At 45.4% G+C, this 2954-nt stretch overlaps 1 protein-coding gene across 1 annotated transcript; it reads right to left on the bottom strand.

Moving 5' to 3' along the window:
* Window positions 1-1623: 1623 nt before the first annotated feature.
* LOC123186192 (pathogenesis-related protein 1) lies at window positions 1624-2588 on the bottom strand. Its single transcript, XM_044597977.1, has 2 exons — window positions 2279-2588; window positions 1624-2167 (listed from the first exon to the last, which is right to left on the bottom strand). The coding sequence occupies exons 1-2, from the start codon at window positions 2463-2465 to the stop codon at window positions 1872-1874; spliced, it is 483 nt and encodes a 160-aa protein (XP_044453912.1). The 5' UTR covers window positions 2466-2588; the 3' UTR covers window positions 1624-1871.
* Window positions 2589-2954: the final 366 nt, after the last annotated feature.

Below are 2954 nucleotides of genomic sequence, written 5' to 3'. Positions count from 1 at the left end.
GCACCGTGGCATTGTGCGCCATTACTAGTGTAAACTAGTAATGGCGCACTGTGCCACGGTGCGTCATTAGTAGTTTTGCAAAAAATAAGAATAAAAAAATACATTAGTGGCGCACTCTATGGTTGGTGCGCCATTACTAGTTAGAACTAGTAATGGCGCACTTTGCCTGGATGCGCCATTAGTATGTTTGGAAAAATGAAAAAAAATGTTACTAGTGGCACACCTTGTGTCTGGTGCGTCATTAGTGTCTTCCACACTAATGGCGCATCGGCACATGGTGCGCCATTAGTATATAGTAGTGGTGCACCACTTTTCTGGTGCGCCATTAGTGTCAATTTTATCTATAGCCCTTTTTCTAGTAGTGACGGACCAAAGGCCATCTGAGATGGGGCGAACCGGCGATGGCGCTGACGGGAGGAGGAGGAAACCCGATCGCCCTGGTTCTTTTCTTGGGGAGGAGGAATGAGTGTGGTTATCTTTAGCTTTATCCTAGCTTTGTCAAATAAGTAGCGATTTTAGTAGTTCCCAATATATTTTGGAACCTCAAAATGGAAACCAACATCATAACAGCAAGCAAAATGACCAAAGTTTGATAGGCAGTTAGGAGGAAGGTATCAAATCGGATGAGGGTCTCTAGGCTAGGAGGGGCGATGAAAAGAACATCCTATTTCAGTAGACAGTAGAAGAGAAACAAATACTAATTTTCCATTAGTGTTGCAAACTTATATATTCCTCGTACCACGATACTTCCTAATCTATCGATGCTCTTTAGTGTGTGTGGGTGGTGGTGGGGGCTATCACAACTTCTGAGTTGGCTCTCTTATTTTCGGCGATATTATGGGCCCCTGTAAACCTGTTTAGTTTCTCGTATGATATTCCCACCCTTGTGCCCATGGCTCAAACGGAATTTTTTAGTCTGATGGTTAAAAGGAGTCATGGGAGAAATGGACAAAAGATTACGGAGTCTCAAAATAAAAAAATAAAAAGGCAAGTAAGAAGGTTGTGGTAGTTTAAGGACTCCTGATACAATTTGCATTTTATTCATTACGCACAAATGTAAGTTCGCTTTGAAAAGGGGATACATGAAGAACGTGGATTTCACTTGCCAACAAGGACCCAATAGATTATAGATGCACTTGTCGAAAAATGGTGCCAAAATAAAACACAATGACATGTCAACTGTCTCTTACAACTTGAAAAGAGAAAACGAAATTATGTTCGACTCCCTCCCATTCTAAATATAAGGATTTTAGAGATTTTAATTTGGACTACATACATAAGTATACAAACGTATTTTAGAGTTTAGATTCACTCATTTTGCTACTTATGGTATACATATTAAAATCTCTAAAAGGATTTATATTTAGAAGCAAATGGAGTAGCAAATAAATGTCTTTCTTGGATTCCTATAAACAGACTTTGATGACATGCAAACATTTTTCTTTTTTGCACATAAGAGTGTTTAGCTTTTCTATTTTCGGGAGAGTGTTTAGGTATTACACATACATATAGGATTTGTGTAAGAGGTCGACACATAAACTTCCAAATCCAAAAACTCCCTCCGTTCCGTTATTCTTGTTGTGCTTTTAGGTCAAAACTAAAACTATGACAAGAATTATAGAATTGAGGCAGTATATAAGAGTGTTTAGGTATTTCACATAAGCAAGCACCAATATCATCAAACAACAGAACCCTTTGGTAGTTACAAATACTCAACCTTTTAACTTCTCACGTCCACACTCTGGCGGTGCTCTCGCGCTCGGCGTCACTATTATAGCTTAGAGATTGGAGCAGCTTTATTACATCGGGAAGAAAACACACGGAATTCAAACTAGGGACATCATAATCATGTATGATATCTCTCAACAGATTCAGTTATAGGCGTCGGGGTTGGCGATGAGGTAGGCCTCGGCGGCCTTGAAGATGGCGGTGACGGATTCCTTGGCCTTGGTGATTTCGTCATTCACCTCCACGCCTGGCAGCAGCTTGTACGTCGAGTCCACTTTCACGACGCTCCCGCCGTTGGCCGCCGGCTCCACCTTGATGCGCGACGTTGCGGTCTCGATGGCCGAGCCGATGCCGCCGCCCTCGATGAGGGTTGACTTGCACTCGCACTTCTCCTCGTCCAGGAACTCTAGCCTCTCCTTCATGACGCTAAAGGGCATGGCTGCATGATCAACTGCGTGTTATGCTTTCGCTTGACCATGTATAGATACACGCCGGATTTCTAGACTGAGGTGACACGCATGGGTTGTATGGGATTGTGATGCGTACGTACCTGAGGTAAAGTTGAACTGCCTAACGCTGCCGATGCCGCCTTCGCCGTTGACGGGATGGGCGCTGGCGACGATGTGGGGCGCGAGCTTGGGTGCCAGAGTGTGCCAGTCCATGACGCCGGCACGGAACAGGCGCGGTGCCGCGACTGAGGACTCAATCTCGTGGGTCCAGCTGTTGGTGGAGGCCATTGCTGCGGCGATCAACTAGTTAAGACGGGCAGGCGCGAAGGCTATGAGCTCAGTCAGAGCGTTGTGTTGCTAGTGCAAAGTAGTTGCAGTATGTTGCAGCGGCTGCTTGGTTGCCCAGAGCGTGCGCGGCGAGAGCTATAAATAGGTGTCCCGGAGCGCGGGGTTGGTGCCGGATGGGGTCTGGTGAGGTCGCCGGTCGCCGAGTATCCACGAGGGACAGCAGTTCAGACTTAATCATGCAGGCCGGGTTGGCATGGATGGCACCCCTCGTGGCCCTCGTCGTCAACGTTTATTGATTCTGGTGTGCAAAGAATGTGGTCCAGGGAGTAAAATACTGTAATGCCAAACGAAAATAATGATGACAGGTGTGGTTGGCATATGGCATGGTTGGTGTCTTGGCGGGAAAAGAAAAGGCCACTCTTTCAGTGGGCTACATGTCTGTACGTAAACTATTCTCGCGTGTTTTATTCAGAGTTTTTAAAACTATTT

The sequence above is a fragment of the Triticum aestivum genome, chromosome 2A (assembly GCF_018294505.1).
Source record: "Triticum aestivum cultivar Chinese Spring chromosome 2A, IWGSC CS RefSeq v2.1, whole genome shotgun sequence".
In the NCBI taxonomy this organism is placed as follows: domain Eukaryota; kingdom Viridiplantae; phylum Streptophyta; class Magnoliopsida; order Poales; family Poaceae; genus Triticum; species Triticum aestivum.
Note: the sequence above shows the minus strand (reverse complement) of the source record. Positions and strands in the feature narration are given on the sequence as shown.